The sequence below is a fragment of the Gymnogyps californianus genome, chromosome 1 (assembly GCF_018139145.2).
Source record: "Gymnogyps californianus isolate 813 chromosome 1, ASM1813914v2, whole genome shotgun sequence".
Classification (NCBI taxonomy): domain Eukaryota; kingdom Metazoa; phylum Chordata; class Aves; order Accipitriformes; family Cathartidae; genus Gymnogyps; species Gymnogyps californianus.
Window position 1 is genome coordinate 23,055,496 of NC_059471.1, and position 22,341 is coordinate 23,077,836.

At 43.2% G+C, this 22,341-nt stretch overlaps 1 protein-coding gene across 2 annotated transcripts in view; it reads right to left on the reverse strand.

Annotated features, from left to right (window-relative positions):
- FLT1 (fms related receptor tyrosine kinase 1) overlaps positions 1 to 22,126 on the reverse strand; it is a 114,691-nt gene extending 92,565 nt beyond the window's left edge. For both annotated transcript variants that reach the window (XM_050894744.1, XM_050894752.1), the window contains exons 1-3: positions 22,014 to 22,126; positions 5,999 to 6,095; positions 5,483 to 5,703 (exon numbers count right to left, since the gene is read on the reverse strand). In XM_050894744.1, the coding sequence (XP_050750701.1) occupies positions 5,483 to 5,703; positions 5,999 to 6,095; positions 22,014 to 22,071 (376 nt within the window). In that variant the 5' untranslated portion in view covers positions 22,072 to 22,126. The remainder of the gene's footprint in view (positions 1 to 5,482; positions 5,704 to 5,998; positions 6,096 to 22,013) is intronic.
- Positions 22,127 to 22,341: the final 215 nt, after the last annotated feature.

Genomic DNA, 22,341 nt, shown 5'->3' on the forward strand with positions numbered 1-22,341 from the left:
GAATCATGCCCTAGGAAACGCACCTATTCAACCTGCTCACATGTAGGTGTCTATGTTCCTTAAGAAAAAAGATCCCATTTTTTATGTCTGGAAGCACAACACTTATCTGCAAGAAGGGCTTTTCCACTCTTGCTTCTTCTTAGCCTGTCAAATAATACTCTTCAAATTCAAATTATTTCCAAACCTTGAAGGAAGACTTGAGATATAAATTAATAATCACAAAAGCCCAGGAAAAAAAAATAAAAATAAAAAGGAGGGGAATACTTTATATCTGGAGCACATTCAGACACAAAGCATTACTAGCATAATTGTACAGTGATTTTTAGGCAGAGTTTGTTTGTTTTCCTTTGGGGCTAGTTATACTATGCTATCATCAACATAGGTCCATAACACACATAAAACACTGTTAAAACTCTTAAGGAAAAGTATTCCTACCCACATGAGCCAGGAAATCCACACTAGAGCAATTACTATGTTCAGAAAGCAATCTCTACAAAGGCTAATGGACATTAGGAACAGTTTTTCAGATGTATCCCGCCCTCATGATGGTTCATCTTGGAAATGTATTTCTGTTTCAGTAGGAGCTATAAGCCTTGGTGAGGAAGAAGGAACTCGGAGGGCTTAGTGCATGGCCTTTGATGCTGCCAAGGCATCCGCACATGCTCCGCTCAACACAGTGTACTATAGTGTGAAGTTCATGTACACGCAATGACAAAAGCATGGCAGTTACAGGCGATTGACGTCAGGAAGTCCTAGAGGGCTCTGTTTCGTAACAGGAATCTCATTAGACACTAAAAATGTGTCCACCTACTTGATACAGCTGTAGCATAGTTCAGTTTCCTTTTCATAACAGAAGTGCTATCATATTATTGACTCTGACAGCGTAAGCCAAAACTGTACTGCTCATACTTTAAAACTGTGTCAACAGCAAAGACAGAAAAAAGGCGTGGGGGAGGAAGAGTTTCCCAGGCCTCAGCAGGTTCTTCTGTCAGTACGTTATTTCTGAATAAGAAGAAGAAAAAGGAAAAAGAAGAAGAGAATCTCTCTTTCTGTTAGCTTTCAGGGTGTTTTGTCTCACTGCTTTTTTCACCTGTTGAATTATTTTTACTTTGATGGTTCTGATCTTAAGAGACCCTTTCGGGGAACCCTTGACGCCCTCCCTGTTCTGCAACATAGTGCCTTTAGGGTTACAGGAGTCAATCCATTCAGGCTAAATCTTAAATCCATGTCAGTTCTGGGACTGGATCCAGCTGTCTGTCAACAAGTGGACCTCCCAAGGAGATGCCACATGCTCAGCACTTGCAGAATACAACTCTAGAGTTTGAAAATGCACTCAAAACTCTAGATGTTTTGGCACTTCAAAGGCTTACATTTTGAACCACTAATGCTAAAGCCTTTCATTTTGACTGTCCAACCTGAGACCCATCTCAAGCCACATATCCAAAACTAGTGGACATGTTTGACGTTCTAGGTATTGGTGAGTACAAGTACTCTCAGGACTTGTACCTTTCATTACCCAGCTCTGATTTGTCTCACCTGACTTAAATCATCTCAAAGCAAGACATCTGTTCTAAGCTTGTTCTCCAGATTCCTTGTAAAGTCAGTGATGAGAAATACATACTAGAAGGTCCTTTTTTCTCTCGCTGTTAAGTACAGAAAGAGAATAGACAACTGACTCAGCTTAGAGGTCCAATTTTAAAACAGAATATTTTGAATGGTGCTTGATTGAAGTACCAGTACGTGTCTCATTTTACAAAGAAAAGTATGCGGTCAGAAGATGTGCATAGCAGGAGTATGAGGAGAGAGAAGGAGAAGGAGAACATTGACTAAGAAATGGGCTAACACCTAAAGCCAAATACAGCTTCACTTAGAGAAGAATTCTCTGTTGCAGCAGAATTAAGACATTACTCTTGTATATCAATAGCTGAAAGCTGTCTTCATCATAGGAAGTAGCAACACTTCAACATGAATCAAAGTTTGTTTCAATTCTTGCAAAAATATAACCTTGATATATCAAGGTAATTGAACTTGTATGCTTTTCCTCTGTCATACCATGGGAACAATTGATCAAAGGCAAGAGATGATGAGAGTAGAGAATGAAGAGAACTGCACATTTTTGAAGAAAGTGAATGAGCTCCAGCAACTGAAAAAGAGCGTCTTGGACATACCAGAACAAAGGCAGGCAGAAAGAAAAGCCTTTAGCACTGTCCCCAGGGAAATCTATATAGGTTTCAAAACAGCCTGCTGATAATTTGGTGTTTCTTAAATGTCCTTATTCCATAATTATCTCTTTTCAAGCAGAAAATTCCCTATGCCTCACTCCAATGTACACAGTAAGTGTTCCATTTTACTACTATGCTGCAGTTGCATAACAAAACAAAGGTCTGAGCAGTTTTGGATCTGAGACAGTGAAGAAATTGGCAAAGAGGCTTTGCTCCATTTCAGATTTTTCCCATGGCTTGTGGTGGAAGTCAGGCCATCAGTTTTCTTAGAGAAAAGTCCAAGGCTCTTAAGAGAATTCATTGCCCTCACTTGATGTCTGAATTCCTGAGCTGTGTGTGGTCAAGAGTTGCTGCAGCACACACTGCACGCTCGCTCCCCTGTGCAACTCAGTAGAGACCTCTCCAGCTGCAAGAAGGGTGGTGTCAGGACTAGCTCCTGCAAGAGAAGTCACCAGCCTGCCTGTTCTTGATCACCCAAATGCAGGACTTCAGAAATGCTTCAAGTAATCCTGGTGCACATGGGACTTGCAGTCTCCTCATTGTCTTGCATCTTGTTTTTTGTCTACAGAAGCTCATCTTCTGCCATAGCATACATTCATTAGTGAACCAAAGGACTTACTGGGTTTATTGTTTGGTTTTTTTTTTTTAAATCCAGTTCATATTCAATATCACTCTAATTACGGAAATGAATAACATTTTTAAAACAATAAGTGATGACTTCCTGTACAAACAATATCAACTTTCCTGATTCGGATTCTGTGTTTGTAAATAGCAACTATTTGTTCTCATCTGCAGCATGCTAAGACATGGGAAACAGGCACCTCAGTGATCCACATGGAGCTAATATGGGAAATGGACTGACACAACGTCCTGCCACAGGAAACAATACAAAACTAAGAGGGACCCAAATTTTACAAATGTTTATTTCCTAAGTACCCACAAATTCATTTAAAATAAAACTAAGCTCAAGAACAGTAGTCTTCACAGAGGATTTTGTCACCTCCATCTTACCCGCACTTGAGCCAGATAATTGAATTTCATGCATGTTCACAGAAACAATGGCTTATATTAAGAGATTCCTTAAGTATTTTCTTTCCAAATGCTAACGCTACACTGACCAGAAAGGGTGAGTTTTGGTACTCAGTATCTTGTTTCTTTTCAACCTACTCAACAATTCTTCCTGAAATTGTAAATTTTTGGAGGACTAATAAACATTTCCCCACCTTAGGGCAGAGTGACACTTTCAACAGGCATTAAATGAGCAGTTACCTTGCAGCCTCCCTTGTTATCAGTAGTTTGCCCTAAATCTCTTATGTGCTTACCAGGACACAATCAACACTTAAGTGTTAAGAAATTGGTTTTCAATCAAAAGGATTGTCAAATTCAGAAAATTAAGATGCCAAAGAGATCTAAGCTTGATATAGGTTTGTCCCTTAAACATTTTGCTGGTTTTTGGCAAGTAAGGTAGGAGGAGAAATGTAATCTAATTCTATCTTCAACAGTGACATCAGCATTTAATGACTGAATGTCCTTGAAAAATCAACAAAACCAAGACACTCAGGCAGTCTTCCTTAACTGATTATTGGGGGGCACGGGAAGAGGCTGTCCAAAAACTATTTCTCCAATGATATGTTTCTTGTCCATCACCATGTGAATTAGGCAGATAACCTTGGTTCACACACATCTAATTGAGGATCTCTTTCAGATGCAAGCAAGCTACACACAACTCAGGAAGCAGTCAAGAGTTAGAAAGACTGGTTGTGTCTTCCATTCATAAAAATTCAGGATCCAGAAAAATTAACACTTCAAACAGGAAAGAGACCAAGAGAACATGAAGGAATCTCTTATATTGTAAAGTGGGTTTAGCAGAGAGGTTCTCATTCAGAGTCACAACCATCCTTGCTCTTCTCATGTGGTGAATGGAGAGGATTGTGGGTAGATCTCAGATAGAGATGACATCCAACGTGGGAGGTTCAAGAAGGTTCCATGATGGGAAACTTGCAAAAGTCATCCAAGAAAATTGTAAGTTTTCCTAGGCAGCAGGAAATGTTGGTCACTAAATGAATAACCTACTTTGGTTATGCTTGCATGGATGCATCTGTAGTTGGATATCCAGTGAATTATATGAAAATAGTTGGGTGAGAAAAACACTTTACGGTATATTTCAGATGAAGGAAAGCAGGATGAACAGCATGAATTATTCAATAATTCTCAATAAAGCAACACACAATAATGGGGGGAGCTATCTTATTTTTTATCACTGTAGTGAGAGGTCCACCTCATTCTGCGTTTTCACAGCACCAGTCCCACTCTTTGTGTCACAAAATGAAAACAAAGGCTAATTCACCCTGATGTGAACTCATTAGAAGCAGCAGACACACAATTTGGAAAACTTCCAGTTGCACATTCTCTGGAATATGGGCTTTCAAAATCTGCAAATCCTGATATCTTACAGTAACCTATTAATTTTATTCTGTAAAAATCAAGAAAAACTAAAATATAAAATTAAATTAAATCCCTAAAGTGTTTATAATTTCTTCTTTTATTATTGTGTCTATTGAATTCAACTGTTCTGAGAAGTGTCTGATTAATATCCTGGAAGAAAACAGGATCAGAAAGCAATTTCTGTTATAGTCTAACTGACCTAATTCCAGCATTTCCCATACATTACACAATACTTGTTTGCTGAACACAATTCTGTGTTTAGTTCGATTCCATTCATTCTAGATTTTTACAATCTATGTAACGTGGACTACAGAGTACATTTTTGAATGTGACTTAACATGCAAATAGTAATTTTCTACAGCATGAGATAATTCAGTGATCTGGATAGACAGCTTTGGCATCCTTCAGCTGCCTAGAAGTCTATACTCTTACACAGACAGGTTAAAGTGGACATTGTACCAGATATATGGTTTTCATCAGTCATCTGATTCTGTAAGATATGATTTCTCTGATACCCATTTCACAGATTCACCTCTAGTCTACTTCCATGTGGAGTTTTATTTACTCTAGCAGATTGGTTGGATTGGGTCTTTTTCTTTCTTCATTTTTTTCCTAACAGATAAAACACTAGCATTTGTACTTGCAAGCTCTGAGAAAGCAAATTTTATACATTGATTGGTAAAACATCATGACATTTTGCAAGGCTGAAAATATCATTCAAAACCCTGTATTTAACCACAGCCGAACTGCCTTATTTATCCATTTTGCTGTATTGAAGTGCAAGTACCAAGAAGTGTTAAAAACCATAATCTTACCGTTAATAAATACATAGACTGTAGATTCCTTCTTCTTTTTCGCTGGACTTGTTGGGTATTTGCAGCTATAGTTTCCAGTGTCACTTGCTTGAGTTCTGCTCAAGGTCAGACTGCTGCAGGACTGCTTCCCATTCCTTCCACAAGCATATTTAATTACTTTCAGCCTTTTGCTATCCTTACTTAGAGTTTCAGGCAAAGACCATGAATGAACCATTTCCCCCCTGCAAATACAGATAAGGAAGCAGAAACAATTATGTCGGGCTGCAATTATATAGCTCCAGTTCCCAAGCTTTCTTTTTTATTATATCAGGCTATTTCTGGGGTTCTCTTTTATCTTGTTTTCCAAAAACAACAACAGAAACAACAAAGAACTATTAAACAATTGCCATTGAAGTTCACTCCCCACCTTTCCCCACAACATAAGGTTTCATTTTTTTCTAGTTTCAGTTACAAAAAAGAAAGTGTCAGGTGTATGAACTCCCAGCCAAATTATCAGAATCCAACTCAGCTAGTTACCTGCAGGTGAGATTTAAAGTCTGGCCTGCTTGAACAACGTGCTGTGTGCCATTTATACTCAGCTCAGGAACTTTTAATTTTGATCCTGAACTAGATCCTAGAAAAACAGAGAAAAAAAAACCATTAACAATGACAAATCATCCTGTTCCCAGTCCACTCACATTTATGATGTTATACTGGAAGGGAAAAGCAAAGAAAATGGGATGCCCCCCTCACCACACATACTGTCTTTCTCTGAGAACAATCCTGCTGTCCTGACTCAGGACTCGCATAATCTTCCACAAGAATTACTCAGGAAAGTAAGTAGAAATGAAAGCTATGCAAGTTTCAGTCAATGACTTTGCTCTCAAATTGTTCACTGAGCGTACCATGAAGAAAGTTCAGGACCTTGCGGCTACACATCTAACCAAGGAAGCGTGCCCTCAAGCACTGCTGGCTGCATTTCCTTAGGAAACACCACCATGGCAGCCCCTTCAATGGGAAGGGCAAAAGTTGGCCACTTCCATGGCAAGAGCCACATATTGACCTCTAAGATACCGAACTCTCACTCAGACAACTTGCTGCAAAGCTGGAACTGCTCTGGAAGGAGTGAAAGGGGATGAAGGATCTTCCCTTCCTAACTGAAGGTCACAGCATTGTTACCTATGGTCCTTCACTATCTGCAGGCTTCCTACCAGTGAAGTGGTGTCAAAAGGTAACTGGGCAGCTCTACAATACATTTTGAGAACAAGATCAAGGCACCCTCCAGACCAGATTTGCTGCTTATTGAGAAAGCAAGCCTGCCAATATGGCCCCGGTCATGGCCAGACCATTCTGGTATGGGTGAAACCCTGGGTGTCAGTATAACATGAGGTGGCTTAGGACACTTGAAAACATCCAGGCAGGCTTCTCACAGGCCATGTGAAGGCAATTTTTAGGAAGTCCATGGAAAACCCCCATGGTCAGAAGACTAGAGGAACACCGGACCTTCCCTCTCATCAAGCCAGCAAGTGCTGGAAAGGCACAATGTTTTATCTTTGCCCCATAATAGGCTATGGCCACAAAAGCTTTCATGGCAAGCAGACAGAAATGCATGCCTTAGAGAGGAAACAGTCCTTGATCCATCCCATTGCCTTCGCACTGACAGCAAAGTGTTCCAGAAGCTTGGAACATAACAAGAAAATATTTTGAAACAGTTAAAGTTGAAAACCAGTTTAAGTCTAAATCTGGACCTGAGTGCAATTTGTGAAGATTTCAGTGTTGTGAGAGAGGAGCAGAGGGTACCCCAGATCACTTTACACCAAGAGGACATATTTCTTTGTCAACATACGAGAGAAGCAGCATCACGTAAACAAGGATGATGCAGATTTTCCACTAGAACTCAGTCAAGTACAGTTTCAGTTTAGCTATTTCAAGCCCTTCCAAGAGGTCCCTGCCACAGCCAAATACAAACAGCTGTATGCACCAAACATAGTAGAACTATGTGATCCTTATTTGGCCGCTATGGATCACCCACTGGAAAGACCTCCCTCTTTTGTTGACTATAGAAGGAACTTTTGGACACCAACTCCGGCTGAGATTGGCAACTAGATTTCGGCTGTATAAACCCTCCAAAGTCAACGGCTGCTCCAAATTCAGCAGCTTTCACCCAGCAGCAGATGTAGCCTCAGATTAGAGGCTGAATATCAAAACTTTGTTCTGAGATGTGGACTTGAACTCCTTCAGTCTGAGAAAGGCCTAGAAGCCAAGTCTCCACTTTTGGAGAGAGATGCTAAAAGTACAAAGATTTTGTATAAAAGGTAAAGAGGCACTGCCTTCACCTGCTGGGGTTTGGGTTGGGGTTTTTTTGAGGTGCCAGCTGTGCTCTATTTGTCAGTAAGTATTTCCTACTGATTCCCTATAACATCGGTAGAGACAAGGTCTAAATCACCTTCTGGGACTACCTAGCACAATCCATGAAAAGAAGCAAACAGCTGATTAGGTCTGCAAAACTGTTTGCTAGAGGTGTTCAGAGACCTGTCTGTCTTCCTTAGCAATAAAGGAAATGTACACTGCAGGGGTTAACTAAGTTTTAACTAACCTTTGGCATCTAAGTTAGTTACATTTATCTGCATTTTTCTTTTTAGCCCTGTATATCTTATTTAATCTGTGGTTCCAGTAGTTTTCCTGTACATGCTATCATCTATCCCTATTCAAAACAAGATTTAATGTGTTTATTTAATTTAAATTAAATTAAATAAATATTTATTTAAATATAAACTAAATTAAAATTAAATTAAAACTTAAACATAGATGTAAACTAATTTATAGCTCACTTGAATGAGCTTCAAGAAAGGGCATAACAAGTTTTCACAATAAAAAAGTCCTCTGAACTGCACCACAAATATTACCAGAAATTTGAATGGTGATACTGTACAAATACACAGACTTCCTCTGCGATTTGTCTAGACAATCATACTTCTAACTAGAAATGAATTTATTCTGCCAGCTGTTAAGAAGGGAGAAAAAAGATGCAGCAAATCTTTGAAGAAGCAATTTGTTATGTGATATATTGCAAACATACATTTTTCTCACCTACCATTTATGGATCTCAACTCTGAAATGCTGGGTCTCCCAAAAAGCGCACTGTGCTTTTATGGGATAGTCTCCCATAGATGCTTACAGTCTGTGAGTCTACTCATTTGCCATTCTGAAATAATGACCCTGAAGCTAAACACTGAGAAATTGAGATAAGACGTTACAAGAGTTTAGGCAGCTTCTTGAAGAGCAACCCAGGCACTTTGCTTGAGAGGGTTTGTCAATGATGTCCTCCAACTAAACAATCTGACAGTTTCATGAAACTACCATGTTCCTGCATTTCATTTGTATTCCTCTTGTTATCCCAGAATTGAAGGCTCAGATGCTCTCCCAAGAAGGCAGCGTTTATATCCAGCTTTATAAATCTTGTTCCTTACTTCAGCGGGGAACCTGGCCTCAAGCTTCCCTGAACTGCTCCTTATTTCAGGCTCTAGAAAAGCTGGAAGCAGGAAACAGTGTTTACAAACAGTTCAATATGTATGAAAAAACCGTCAGGAATGGTCTGCCAGAGAAACCCATTGGGATCAAAGCCCAGCTGCTAGAGTTGCAATACTCAACCCAGTTGCTAGAGAGCAACATGTAGGTTGCTGCCAGTGTAAAACTGATGGAAAGGTGGAAAATCCATGTGAGAGACAGGCACGGAGAGCAAGTCTGCCATGCCTGGTCATGACTGCAGTGCTGAGTGTTCAGCTTTGCTCAGCACCAGCACCAGCACCGGCACCCTGCCCAGGAGCAAAGCCATCCACGCAGCACCATGCCTGCACCTGACCCATGCTGAGACCAGCCCAGCCCTGGGAATGTGGGCTGCTGTTTTTTTCAAAGTCTGCCAAAGGTGAAGGGCAAGAAACCATTATAAATATTACAAACTTTTCTCTTGATAACTCTACAGTGATATAAGCAAAGATGTCCACATGAAAATCTCAAGATCTATATCAAATTAAGCATACAAAACAAGACAGCCTGGAAGCCTTTATGTCAGAAGATCTGCCTCAAAGTTATTAAAATCAAATGAAAAAAAAAACCAACCCAGATCTTTTCACCCCATCCTGCAGGCAAAAAAGAAACCCAGATATACTGGATACATATTCAAGCTTTTGACCTTTTACACATATTATGTATATCTAAAAGATGCCACAGTATTTGTAAATATTGTGGGTGGGATCTTAAGGAGTGCTAAGTGTTTGTCTAACTTTGCTCCCATTGATATAAGCCAGAGTTTCATCATTGATTTCAAGAACATTTTAGACACTCAACTCCGGTAATTAATCATATTAATATTCAAGACCTAACATCAGTGTATTTGGCATGACATATCAGATTTGTTATACATTCATTTATTTAGTTTTTCACTGACAAAAAGCTGAAGTAAAATATCTTATTTCAAGCCAATATTGTTGCTTTTACAAGTATGCGAGACAGTGCTTTTACGAGCAAGACGCTAAGTCTTGAAGAAAAATAGCTTTATTTGACATCCTATCTATTCATGGGTCATTAGCTTCCTTACGTTTTTAAATGCTTCAAAACTGATGCAGAGTACAAATGCAATAGAGTTTGACATGTTTACCAGAAAAGAAAAAGGAAAGAGAATAGCAGGGAAATTCCTACTGTCAATATTTAGAAGCGGATTATGCCTTCTGTGTACCTTCTCTGGGCATTTTACTTGACACCGCCTTTTCTGAAAGGTCATGGCTCAACAGGACACGTTCACTTATCATTGTGCCTGTCACTAAGCGACCATCAGCAGCCTACCCTCACACTGACCTACATTAGGGGGTGCAACTTCTTTTCATGTGACAACAAGAGAACTAATTAATCCTGATAACTGAGGAATCTCCTCCCATAGGGAAAAGGGTGATTTTTAGGGGCATGTTCTATTTGTTTCGGAAGGCTTATTAGATACATGTGAAAGTCAGTCAACAGGGTTGCTTAATTAATGAGCAAACATTAATTTAGATTGCAAAAGTTAGCCATTCTGTCTAAAATAAGGGAAGGACAAATATATTTTTTTAAGAAAGCAGAGGGTATAATCTGTAATTTGCAAGGGAACAAAAGAATAAACTTTCTTCAATTATTTTCTGCCTTGCAAAAAAGGGTGAGCCTCTTCCTGAATGAAGTAAAGAAAAATTTGAATTATCTGTTAACCAAAACCACTGATTACAAGTAATTTAAAAAAAAAAAAAATGAAAATGCATATATTTTTCCAATATGATGTGTGAGTTCAGTTCTACAGACAAATGAGTAACTATGCACGCATGATCAACCTTCCACTGATTTCAGCTAAGTCTCAATTTGTCTTAAAAGGATAGATCTGCTGAACCCAACATCGGGACCACGTTCTGGATTATTATACCCATTCTGATTTTTCCAGCTTCTACTTTTAAATTTCCTTTCATACACGTGAATTTCTGTTACCTTTGACTACAGAAAGTAAACCCAAAAGCTAGCTTTATGGCTTAGTTAAAAAGAACATACGATATTAGAAGTTACTAGAAATTTCCTTGAAGTTGGCTTTTTACTTTTAACATCTTTTTCATAATTTGAGGCTAAGCGACTGTCTTCCAACCACTCCAGTTATCCTGAACATGTTGACTAATCTTTTTTCACCTGCACAATGAGAGGTTAAGGAGAATGATTAGTTTATCTTTGCAACGTCAGTGTATACAAAGAATCTGACCTTCTGGGTTTAAAGTGCCATCTGTGGGCAATAAAGTTATCCATCATGAAGTAATTGTTTCAGTCATTGTTGGATTCGCACGTGTTTTAAGGCTTTTTAAACATAACCGACCCTTTGTGGTTTTTACTATCAAATATCATTTCCTCCTGATTCAAACATATTCAGCAAAAATGTACTTTGTACAGGACACTCCTGCACTGGAAAGAGAGCGCACGTGATTTCTTAATAGGGTCTTCACCTCTCTGTGCTCCTTAAAACGCGGGTCATTCAGTTCACATGCAGCCCAGGACCTTACTCTTCCTTATGAGCACTTCCTCATGAGTCATCCCATTGAAGGGAATGGGAATACCCACTTGTGTGCAACTAATAAGCAATTGCAGAATCCAGACGAAATGCTTAGGAGCTTGGTAGTACCCAGTGGGTTGATCTTAGTGCATCTCCAGTGAAAATGAGCTGACTCTGATCTGCAGCAGCATCTTAACCAGAACAGGACTACCAGCTAACCTCATATGGGATATACGGCTTTACTCCATTTTGTAAGGAAACTTGGGATATCAGTAGTTTTCTTTGTTCCAGAGCTCTTCTTGACAAGCTATTGTATTACCATCTCTTCTAAAGGTACTTCAGGCCATTCTGTAAGTAAATATAACTTTTTTTTTTGGTCAAACAGTTGTACCTATCCATAATAATTCCAATTACATCACTACACCAAATCACTCTATTTAAAAAAAAGAGAGAGAAAAAGGAACTTGTGATCAACTCTGAAAAGCCATTTAAAGTTTTGATTTACATCCGACCATAAGGAGGAATGTTGACCAACAGGTCCTCCTAGTTTAATCAACGCTGATATTCTCACCAGCATCAATACTTGCATTTATAAGACAGGAAAACTTTTGGGCAGAGTTGTCTCAAAATTTGGGTGGTGATTGGAAAAAATTTTAATTTTTTTCCTGCTCGAGGTGTGAATGTCTGGCCTGGTCCTGCCACAGGACTAGAGGGAGAAGGGATCACCCTGGATAATGAAGCTTTCTACTTCTATGACTGCTGGTGGCTGGGAAGAACTGCTACTGGAAGAAGACACTCTTCTATCTCTGTGACAGCAATAGCCCCCATCTCATCTATGTTGCCTGGGTTTCTAGTGCTCAGGCACAGGCAAAGCAGGCAGCACAGTCTAGTTCCTGCACCCAGAGGTAAAAGCACCATCTCCATTGCCTGTACTTAGAAACAGCCTCCAGGAAAGACCTATAGTGCCAAACCATGAGCCACCCTGAGATTCAAAGCAGTATCTCCAGGTCTTTCAGATGCCATCTAGGTCCCCATTCTAAAGGAAACTTCACAGTCCTTCACACATTTCATTTCCATTTCTCTGAAGCAAATCCAAGCTTCACATCTGAAGCCTGCAGAAGAGAAACTAGGACAGCTCATCTGTGAGAGAGCAAGGAGGTATGCCTTTGTCCCAAGCTGACATTGACAATTGTCCGGATGAGCAAGCTCATGATCTGAAGCAGCAAAATGTAACCACTATTTCTGTCAAAGCAGAACTTTGCGGGGCAATTAAGAGCCATGGGGACTTGCAAGGGTTAACAGATATAGGTCCTTGAACTGCAAGGTAGCTTTGTCCTCGTTCCCTGTTGGCCCTTGTGAAAAGAGAGGTACCGTGTGTGCTGGTACATAGTACATAGCCGGCAACCAGAAACAGACTCAGGGCAAAAGAAGCAGCTCAAGCTGTCTCACTGATCAACAGATCTATCACTCACACATGCCTCTGTTGTGACTGAAATGTGTTCTCGTTTGCTTTCCAGATCAAGAAAATTGTTGGAAGCTATTTACTTACAAAGTACACATTGATGCATAAAAATCATCAATTCATTGGTTCGTCCCTTTTGGGTCCAGAAGGGACATTCCAATTATCCAGTCTGATGTTTTGCAACACATGCTGAGTGATTTCTGGATCAAATGCTTAAGTCTGATTAATTGCAACTGTAATTTAAGAATTTAAAGTACCATTAGGACATAACAGCCAGCCAAGAAAATGGATAGGTTAATGGATGAGAAAGCTGGGCTGCTGTATGATACAGCAGTCTAATAGAGTCTGAACAGCATAAGGTTTATCACAGTAGATTACAAGAGTCCTGGGCAGACTAAAATGCCTTGACCCTGACTCCATGCCCTGGAACTAAAAATCAGTCAGCAGGGCAAATGGATATGCTACTGCCCAAGAAAGGCCTTCACAGGCACAGAAAGATGCGTGTGTCTATTGTTTGAGCAAGTGTGTCCTTCCCCTCTCAGTTCTGGATCTCAGAGCAAGTGATAAGAGTTTATTTGCTATCTGTATGCGTTTGCTGTCCCTAGATGTGTATACACACTGATATAAGAATAGATGCTATAGAGGCAAAGCAAAACACCTGGTAGCTAAAAATAGAGCAAGTACAATTCTGATAGCACTTCATTAACACCTCTGAGCAGTACACACTATCATGCCAATATGGTCAATAGCTGTAAATGTAAACAAATATATATTTCCCCAATAATTACCAAACATTTTGCCAGTATTTCTCCTAGCTAAGTCAGGCTGTGCTTGCAGAAGCCTGTGGTAAAGCCATTTTATCAAAGAGCAGAAGGTTTTGTTCACTTCAAAATTTCTATGTAGAAATTTAACAAGCTGAAATCACAGTTGGTTATTTGAAATAAATCTGGCTCCAGTTACTACCAACTGAAATTACTGTTTCCCATCATACCTCGGCAGCCAAGGCCACACAGTTCAGCGTGCTGTGCCCACGCAACACCTCCTTCAAGGCACTTGCTTCACCAGCTCATCAGAAGATTGTGTCCTGTCTGCCCTAAAGTCACCAGGTGACTTTCGTGCATGAGCACAGGGACTTTACATAATGCCAATTAAAAATATATTTCAAAATTTAACATTCAGAGAACCTGAGAGAAAAAAAAAGTCTTAGTTTCCTCTTTTATCCATCCAATTTTAATAGCTCTAGAAACTTAGCATCTGAAATGAACGCCTTTGCCACTATCTAGCCTGGCAAAGGTGACCATTTCATTAACTATATAAGGAGAAAGCTATTACAGAGAAGAAGTAAAACCAGCCATAATTGCAAACTTTTTATTTCCCATTAAGCATATGGAATTGAAAATGGGAATCCAAATGTACAGTCTAATGCCTCCATTATGAACGTTCATGGGATCATCACTTTGGTAAACCCCACCAAGGGGGCAAAACGCACAGATATATGGTGTGCATTGAGAAAAGCAAGAGAAATATTACAGTTGTGTCCACCTTAGTCTGGTCTTCACTCCTACAGAGTGAACACCCAGCTTAAAAAAAGCAGGTCTGCTGAGGCTGTTCTCAGCAAGAAATGGTTATAGGAGAGCTATGCTGTAGCAATACTTTCACAGCCACATTGGGCATAGGTCCTTGTGGCTCACATACCCCTCCACCTTGACGTGCCTGTCCTGGCCCCTACGGGGAGACCCTGCCCAGGCTATTGCAGATGAGAAGTGGTTGTGACTCCATCATCTGCCCATCCAAAAGTGATGCCGTGTGACCGGCCACTGGCACTCACCCAGGAGTATGGTTTCATGCCTCCACACACAATTAAGCCTGTGCTGCTTACAGGAGTGTAGGTAGCCCTACCCATATGACACCTGTGAGCCATCAGGTCTACTCTATCACTTACTGACACATGTCAGCAACCACTGCACCTCTGCTCTAATTCCACCGTGACAGATCCCAGCACATAATCATCAGTTCAATATTTTTTGAGAAAAGTTTATCCCATTAACTAGCATAGTAGGAAAGTATTGATATGGTATAAAGACAAAGCAAGTACATTAAAAACAGACACAAAAATAATTTAGAATTCCTATATAGAGTAAGAGGGTACATTTTCTTGACCAAATCAAATTTCTTTACCAACTTGATACTTAAGATTTGTTACAGGTGCCCTGGCAGGACAAATTAAGCAATATAATAGGATTGAATTGGAAGACTATTTCATATAGACAGACAAACTGCCTACCCGCCAGCTCAGCCAGCAACATAGGCCTGTCAAATTCATCCGGGGCTGTACTATTCATTAAGCTGTGCACACAGAAATAAATTAGGGACTATATAAAAGAAAATGTAAAGCAAATTTGCAGGATTTCCACTTTGCTGAAGGCAGCCAGTTGTTATTTCCGACGCTGCATCATTACAGCTGAACTGTCCTGTAACGCTCCAAGACATAAAAAAAAAGACAAAGTCGGGAACTGACATTCCATCCACCCTACTTAAACCTATAAAACAGAGCTATAAGCAAAGGCCCTGGGTTCAAAACAAGAGAAAATAACTAGTGTGACACAACGATTTAAACTTAGAGGTGAGAAGGACCAGAACAGTCTGCACAGAGGACTCCCTTGCAATGGCTCAAAAGGCAAAACCCATTCCGCAGTTAAATGACATCTAAACCACAAAGTTTACGGTAGGTGCACATGCAGAAAGCTTCTGGCAAGCTTGCCTATGGCTCAGTTTACATTGGGAAATTATAATCATTAATGCTTAAAAAATAGATTAGGATGAACGTTAATTACAGCACTGCATGAAACAAAGAAAGGTGGGGTTTCACCCCAAATGCTACCAGCACAATAGAAGAAGAAAATTCTCTGTATTATACAATATAATGCATTTTAATCCCACTACATTATATACATTTGCCATAAAGATAGACAACACCTAAATTTTGGCAGACACTAATTTTAGTTTCCTTGACCCTCAGTCCCACGGTTTCTTAGTAAATAATAGTGGATTTTAGATCATAGTACAAAAAAATTTCCTCTCTGGAGAATTTTATCAGATAACTGCTTCCTGCAAGGTTCCTTGAACCTCCCCTGAAGATCAGATGTTGGACATCGCTGGAGACATGACACGGAGCTAAATAGAGCCCTTGCCTGATCCAGGATGGCAACTCTCACGCTTCTGTTAACATTAGTCCATGGTGATCCTGATGAGAGGTTTTTCCACAGAGGAACGACAATGGGAACAAAAGGGGCGAATTCCTTCGCTCCATGGCAGGGAAGAATCCCACAGGAAGGAGGCTTAAGTGAACTATGTGAAATTGTGAAATTCCTCTCATGAAACGCCCTCACACTCATCCTTCGCCGCTCCCCACGCACTAAGCAGGGGGTCCTGTTCCCAGAGCACGGGCTTCCCAAGGGAACTTCGGAGGAGTGCAGACATCTGCTCACAGGTCCCCGGCTCCGCGAGGGCCACCGTGCCCTGCCCATTCCGCCCCCGCTTCTGGGCATGGCGTGGAAATAACGTCACTGCATTGCCACAGCATCTTCAACCCACTGAAGTCCTAGAAGCAGCTTCCTTCTAACCACTTCCCCATCCTTCAGCTGCTCTACCAGCAAAGAGCACCTTGTTTCAAGGCCATAGCTCCAAAAGAGGGAATATGACTTAAAAGGGATTGCATTTAGGAGTGCTTAGTGCCACGTATCAGTGAATGTTGGAAGAGCAGCCCCACCATCTAGAAAAGTCATGCAAACAGAAATCAGCATCAATCGCATGATGCTGGATTGTGCTCTGTCTAAATATGTTACATCGGTGACGTAACATTGTGGATATGGACAAATTGATTTTGGTAATGAAAATCAGCAGGGATTTGATGGAAAAACAACAGAGATAGCAAAATCAGGTCATCGTGAACATGAACCTTTTGCTTCACCATTAACACAAGCCAAACAAAAGTCTGGGAAAGATGATGAATAAATCAGTTAACTGTTTCACAAGCATCTATAATGGTCTTGAATAATACAGATGCGTCACAAGCAAAATCATCCTCCTCTTCATCTTTAGGCTGGCACATTTCCACTCACCGTGCCACAAAAAAACCCCCAAATACCCAACATGACTTAATACAGAAGAAATAGTCACCCACACTCCCAGTCGAAGTTTCTCCATACATCTCAATGGCTCAAGACTTACATTTCAGACAAAAAGTACCTCTGAAATGTATCGTTTCAAATCTCTTCCCCCTCACCCTTGTGTTTCTCAATCTGTTATCGCTTTGCTAGTGCCTGTATTTTCACTTTTCAAACTGCTGCTTGCAGCATATCTTTTTCTTTTAACCACCAGGATCTATGCAGGGCTGACCTCCAACCATGGGGGAATGAAATTGAACTTCTGCATCTTGATAGGAGAAAACTCTGTGGGCACCTTCCTGACAATCACTGGACCAACTTTAGGATAAGCGGTTCCCACATGGTGGATTAAGAAGTCAGGCCATTCCCAGCTGGGAACACTTGGGAAAGGTTGTTTCTCAGTTGCAGGAATATGTGTAGTAGTAAGGATGCATCGCAAGGGCAAAGAGAGGAGAGCCTGGTGCTGTCCATCAGTGGAATTCATGCTCAAATATGCACAGAAACATTTTCGCACATTCTTACAAATATTGACAGAGGGAAAAAAGAGACTGCTGAGGGGGGAAGTGAGACCTAAAGATAAAGCACGTCTGTGGAGGTAGCAGTTTGCTTCTTGAAGGTCTCACACCGATAGGAGAGACTTGCCTCCAAGAGCAGAGGTGACTGTGGTTGGGCATCCTATGCTTCACGGCAAAGCTACTCTTGCAGCAGTCTCGCTTTCCATTCCCTCTGGGGCTGCAGCAGGAATTCCCAATGCCTAACTTCGGGGGATTCAAAGGAACAATTTTGCTGATAAAGCCCCACCACAGCCCCACTGGACACAGACTTCTGAAACCTTAACCCTCATCTGCTGAGCTTCTTCCTTTCCCAATCTCAGTTGGACACAAAAACTAGCAAGTTGATAAACATTATGCTTGAAGTTTCCAAACCACATTAAAGTGTAAGGACTCAGCAACTGTCCTGAAAATCTGGACAATTTCCTTTTGTCCTATACACCCACACAGTGTGAAGGGCTACTGGTTTCAGTCTTTGAAGCATCTGATAAAAAATAGGCTCAGCTTGTTTGTTATTGTTCACATGTAAAAAAAACCCAACACCACCAAAAAAATCCTCAAATCTCCCCAATGGCAAATTTTTAGGGTTTTAAATGTATTGAGTGCTTCTGGATATGAAGACCTTTGCTAGAGCACAGGCCAAGTCCTGATTTCCTCAACCATGAACCGTAAATCTAGAAGATGCTAGCCTAGCCCAAAGGAATTACTCCAGATTTACACCAGCTATAAGAGAATGAAATCTAGCTTTATGTAGAGCATATGAGCAATACACCTGTCTGGTAAAACATCCGCAAGTGATGTAAGTGATTTTCTTTAGCAATGCCAGAAAGTTTGATACTTAAACTCCATGTACACATTTTTTAAAAACCTGTGTTATACAGCAGGGTCTAACTCTTCTGCCGTATGTGAATGTAGTCTGGAATTTTTAAGGGAGCCCCATTTCCATGAAGATCCAGAAGAAGTGGGAATCACAGTTTTTCTGGACTCCATTAAGATCTCCAGCCCTAATCCCAAATTAGACGGCTGTAGCTGTGTGTCTGCGCAGCTGTTTCAGTGAGTACTCAAATCAAATTGAAACCTTAATGTATTCTATTCCATCTGAATAGAACTTCTGGAGAAGTCAGGTTAGTTATTGCAAGAAATTAACCTCAGCGCTGATTAGATTTGACCTGGAATTTCTTCCTTCATTTTTTCCAGCTGACCATGAAATTGAAAAGTCCATCATTCGCTGGGGATTTTGATGATCTAGTTCCAACTGGAATAACTGAGAGTCATATAGCACTGTTCACAGATAAGATTGTAATAGAGTCTATTAACCTTCTAGCTGCTAATTGTGAGGTATTGCTTCTGTGTGGAACGCTGGAAATATAGCCAAATTATCAGCTTATGTTTCTGGAAATGTGGCCACATAATCCTCGATCCAGGCTGCAGAATCTGATCTTTTCAGGGTTTAAACCCAGACCTTCTCATTCCCAAATGCTATCGATTGAAATTATTGTCATACAAAGTCTAGGACTGGGAGATTGAACTTAATATGGCAACAATATTTTCATGTTGACCGTTATGTGTACAGTCTTTAGCATAAACGTATGCAATACAATTTGTGGAATAAATATATACAAGCTATAAAGGAAACATAGGCGAGTACTATGCAAAACACAGACAACAGTACTGTTCTTTCCCAAGATAGCTAAAATATGCATGTGCATAGAAATACAAAAGAGCTGAAGTGCCCAGCACTCACATGTCAAAGAAATGTAATTTCCTTAATCTCGTTTTTCAAATGGAGACTCTCACAGCTTGTAGCTTGCATGTTGCTTTGGGGAAATTTAAATTATTAAATAGACATATATAAGCTAAAAGACCTCCTTCTGTCGCTTCCTTATGAAGCTCTCTCTAGTAACTCCTGAACCACTGTTTCTGTGGATCTCCTCTAGTACCTGTCAGTAAATGGAAGCTCAGCAGAGACTGAATTACAAGAGTGGACCATACAGTGGTGATGAATCAAGTTTCATCAAGAACACTTGAAACGGGAAGTGCTGGACAGCCTGAGTAAGAGTTTTAGGTAAACAGGCAGTGAAGGAGGGTGAAATGGGAAGAAAAGCAGAGAGAGGTGCATGGTACAAAACATCCCACCACTTCACCAATAACTTTGAAACACTCTGTGCAAATGCAAGTATGGAGAGTTTTACCACTGACCCAGAAGCAGCATGATCAACCTATCTGGGATGTCCAAATGAAGCTGTGCAAGGATGATTTTCCTTCCAAAAAAAGAAAATGGAACAAAATCAAAGAGTTTGAAAAAGTCTAAATTTTGATTTGGAGCACAATCTCTTCTACATTTAAGGGCGGGATACGAATTTCCAGCAAAACGGTTTTAAAGGCACTCAGCCAAACTACAGAGAAGCATCTTTCCGGTGCCTGCCACACCTGAGCCGACCCCAGGATGTACGTCCCCAGCACCCAGAGCACGAGGTTTCCCCCTAAACAAGCCAAGTTTCTCCCACTGGAATTGGTCTAGGGTGTGCATGTCCCTGACAGTCCCTGGAACAGGAACGTGAACCAGGTTCTCTTACAGCCCCTGGCTCACAGGGTCCATCTTCTCCCTGGGCTGTGAGTTTGCCATGATTTGCACAATGGAAAAACCTTTCCGACAGGGGAGAGGTTTTCCTTTCCAGTCCCCTAGCGCAGCTGGTCACTGCAGGAGCCCATGTGGGAGCGGGACGCCGAAGTTCAAGCTCAAGCTGTGAAGAAAGCCTGGCAAGGATTTGAACCCGCATTTCCTGTATCCAGGGTGGGTGTCCCATGCCTGTGCCTGTTTCATCCTGGGCATGAGAACCTCCTTGGCAGAGACAAATAATGTGGGGAAATTAGCACTTTCCTGGGGAAAAGAAAGGGAAAAAAAAAAAGAATACCTATATGTCTGTATCAAAGTTGATGAATCAGCACTTCCCGAGCAGGAAAACGTCTCGTCGGAGCGGCCCCGCCAGCTCTCCTCCCGGGCAGCCTCGGGACGCGGCTGCCGCCGGCCGGCAGCGCGGGCAGCGCCCGGGGAGCGCCGCGCCGGGGCCGCTCCCGCCGACTCATCGGTGCGGAGCAGACCGAGCCCCTGGCCACTTGCGCGGGGGAGCGTGGCGGGTCGGGCGGCCGCACCGCTAACCGCAGAAACGCCGCGCTGCCCGGCCGCTGGCCTCGACGCCTGTCCCGGAGGGAGCTCGGGTTTTTCCTTCCCCACCCGGGATTTGCTCTCGCTCCCAGCCAGGCCCGGCGACGCTGCGCGCCCCCCCCCCGCGGAAGCTGCCCGCGGCCGCGCAGCGCGCACGGCCGCGCCCCGGGGCGCACCTGGGAGCCCCGTGCGGGACACGGGGAGCCCGAGCGCGGAAGGGCTGCGGGACCCCCGATCCGCTCCGCGGGGCAGCCCCACGGGTCGGCGGCCCTGCGGTGCGATGAGCCCACGCGGGACCGGCCCTTGCCCGGCCCCCACGCACCCCTGGTCGCAGGTGACCAGCAACGCAACGCTGGGACGCGGGACGCCACCACGGCGCTCCGCCCCAGCAGAGCCGGCTCCTCGCTCACAGTAAAATAAAACTCGATTAAGAAAAGCAAATCTGTACTGATCCGTCCCGGCACACGCAGCATCGCGGGATGCAGGCGCCGGAGAGCGGCTCCATCCCACTCTTCAGAGAGACCCACGCCGGGTACCCGCGCGACCAGCCCCCGCAGGCAGCCCCGACCGATGCTCCGCCGTCCTACCCGGGCGGGAGGCAGCAGGACCTGGAGTTTTGCGAAGGAAACGGGCACCTTTTCCGCTTCACGAGCAGAACTGGGAGAGGCTGACACTTGGAAACAAAGCGGGGAGGAAAGAAAGCCAAGACATGCTTGCTTTCCGTGATGCACCGGTTCGGACATCTTCCGGAACGGCTGCCCCCTGTGCCCGGCAGAGGCTCGCCTCCCCGCCGGCACCGCCGCCTTGTCCGGAGCCGGGGGAGGCACCGCGGCTCCGCACCGCCGGCACCCCCGGGGCGCTGCTCCCGGGCCGCTCCCGGGGCACACCGCCGGGGAGCCGGAGGCTAACGGCCGCTCGGGATGCGGCGTTTCGCGACTCTCTGAAAAGCGGGGATCGCTTCCCCCGGCCCTGCCCAGGGGAGAGGGGCGGAGGGGAGGCAGGTGCCCGCCCGCTCCAGCCGACAAGCGGGGTGCGGCGGGGCCGGTCAGGGGTGCGGGAGGCGCCGCCGAGGAGGCACATCGCTGGGGGCACGTCGCGGAGAGCTCGGCGCAGAGCGAGGGCTGGATGGGGCAGCGGGTCCCGGCGGACTCTCACCTGCGAGCAGGAGGGCGGCTCCCAGCAGCACGGTCCCTGAGAGCAGCTGGCGGGGCATGGTCCTGCCCGCGGGAGCGCAGGGCTCTTCCCCTGCCGACGGCAGCGAGGCAGAGGCAGAGGCGCCGGCTGGGCTCCGACGGACTCTCCTCGGTTCCGGGCTCCTCCCGCGGTGGCGGAGATAACGGCGCAGCGCGGCGGGGGATCCGCATCCAGCAGCCCCCGAGCCCTCCCCGCCCGCCCCGGCCCGCGGAAAGGGAGTGTCCGCTGCGAGCCGCCCTGCCAGCTTCACCTCCCGCGGACATCAATTACCAGCCAGCCCCAGCCCCGC